The 2,481-nt window shown below is 44.0% G+C and overlaps 1 protein-coding gene across 1 annotated transcript; it reads left to right on the top strand.

The window, feature by feature from the left end:
• Positions 1–93: 93 nt before the first annotated feature.
• On the top strand, positions 94–1,724 carry LOC118755581 (G-box-binding factor-like; the record flags this gene model as incomplete). Its single annotated transcript, XM_036490408.1, is given in 3 exon segments — positions 94–1,048; positions 1,330–1,489; positions 1,638–1,724. Coding segments are annotated over 2 exon segments (1,096 nt in total), but the record flags the coding sequence as incomplete, so codon positions are not given.
• Positions 1,725–2,481: the final 757 nt, after the last annotated feature.

The raw sequence follows: 2,481 nt of genomic DNA, 5'->3' as shown, positions 1-2,481 counted from the left end.
GTTAGTAATCCCATGCGTAACCGTAGGTGACAACGATACAGAGGAGGTGCGTCGTCGTAACAGTCATGTACACAGTGGCGGTAATAGTCCCAGGCAACAGCAGCAGCAGCAACAACACCAGCATCAGCATCAGCATCAGCAAATACAAGCTGCATCCTCCTCACATCATCACCACCAACAACAGCAGCAACAACAGCCACATCAGCAACAGCATCAACATCAGCAACAAGTTGTACAGCCGCAGCCACAGCAACAGCAGCAGCAGCAGCATCAATACCAACAGCCTGCTCAACAACAACAGCCGAACATAAAATATGAACCGGGCCAATCGCAAAAGAAGCGCATTTTGGCCATGGCACAGAATGAGTGTTACAACAATGGCGGTAACGCAGCTGGCTGCAGTGGCAGCGGCAGCAGCTTAGGCAACCAAACAGCTAGTTTGCCACATTTGCCAACCAAGCAGGAGCCAGCCGAATTTTACGAGTATCCGCCACAGCAGGCTCCTACAGTCGTAGTCGATAACAAGCGCTCCTCATGGGCAGCCGCAGCCACACAGGCACAACCGGCACATCACAAGCGCGAGGTCATCTCCACGGCACCATCTGGATCGGCATACGTACAGCATGCACCGTCCTCGTCAGCAGCTGCTGCTGCACCGCCATTGGCGCATTCGAAGAGCTCATCGTCGGCAGTTGGCGGTGTTGTGGCAGTAGGTGCTGTCTCAGGTGCCGCTGCAGGTCCGCCATCGTGGGGTGCACCGCAAGTGTATCATCGCCAACAGCAAACTCATACAGCCGTACAAGTTGTTGCACCATCAGCGCAGCAGCAACAATCACAACCACAGCATCAACATCATCAACATCAAGCGAATACACCGATTGGTGGTTCGCCAGCCGCTGCTACAGCAGTAATGTTGCAGCCGGATATATATGCACAGGGTGACATGTACCGACGTCCAACGGTGTTTGTATCGCAAGCGACTCCAACATATGCGTACAATCGGGCTGCAGTTGCACCGCCGCCAGCACACAACAGTTCGAGTCGTCAGGTGAGTGGGGTACTTTATGATCATAACAGCTGCAGGCTCTGGGGGGCCTATTTGCTTGAGCCGCTTTCGATTCGCCTACACCAACAGTTGAGATGAATTCTTAAAATCACTGAATTCTTTCGATGACAATGTGAATGAATGGCAACCGAATAACATATCCTTTTAATGCTCATATCTGCTTAAGCTAACAAAGAGCTTAAGCAAGAAAGATCGAAAGCGGCTTTTCTCAATTTCGAGGAAAATTTGCTAAACCATTTCGAACTGCTGGCTTTCGTTCACAGGTAATACCATCGCATCCACTGCCCGCTCATATACATTTTCCCACACAGTATAGCCAATTTGGTCCTCTGAGTCCAGCACAAGTTGCCGCCAGCAAGCATGCGCATTATGCTCCGGCGAATATATGGTACGGTGGAGAATAAACTGGTTTAAAACACTCGAGTGAGTCCAACGAAACGAATAAATTAATTTATTATCTTTATTGTGCACCGCATTCATATGTATTACATTTGCTAAATAAATATTTTTCTATATTTCATGCTTGTATCAAACTTTAATATACAATTTACCGCCTGAACGTTTCATGCAGATCTTTTCTAACTGATTGTGTTGGCAGCAACAGCAGATTTAAGAAAACCAAATGCAGTAAAAAGAATTACAACCACAACAACAACAACAATAAAAACTATATTTTAGACGACTTGCAACAAGAGCTGCTGCAAACGTCGCAAGAACAGCAGCAGCAGCAGCACCAACATCAGCAAATGCATGACGATTTAAAAAAATTGCTTACGTCCGCAAATGTAAACTCAGAAACTCAAGCAACAGAAGCCAACACAACAACATCAATTGAGGATAATCAAAATTTATGTTTTACACGTTGGTGGTTTATGCTGATGCAACAAACTATAAACTACAATTACAACAATATATTACAACAAACGAACGCTGCAGCAACAACTACGTTACCAGCAGCATTTTTTGACGAGCTTCTAGGAAATGTAACAAATATTTTTCCAAACGAACAATTACAGCCGTAAAAGGGCGGGCCGGTAAGTCTACTATGGTTGGTGTAGTGCTAGTAAGCTGTATTGAATTCAGCAAATGTACGACGCCCACGTAACGGGCTGTAAGAATTGCAAGGAGTGTTGGTGGCAAGTGAAAATGCCTTCAACACTAATTTGTATTGTATATATGTATGTTAGTAGAATTGAAAACGTATAATCAAACTTTCTTAAATGAAGAAATGATGTGACTATATAATAGTATATATATATATCTACATAAATTGGAAAATATTAACGATTCCTTCAAATGCATAACAACAATTAGACAGTTACTTTAACTTATTAAACACACATCCACGCACTAATACAATTTTATAACAACAATGTACGAATACTTGGTGATAGGTGTTTTATAGATGAACAACA

This window comes from Rhagoletis pomonella, unplaced genomic scaffold (genome assembly GCF_013731165.1).
Source record: "Rhagoletis pomonella isolate Grant_MI unplaced genomic scaffold, Rhpom_1.0 Rhpom_scaffold_06686, whole genome shotgun sequence".
In the NCBI taxonomy this organism is placed as follows: domain Eukaryota; kingdom Metazoa; phylum Arthropoda; class Insecta; order Diptera; family Tephritidae; genus Rhagoletis; species Rhagoletis pomonella.
The sequence above is the reverse complement of the archived record's forward strand: the minus strand, read 5'-3'. Positions and strand labels throughout refer to the sequence as shown.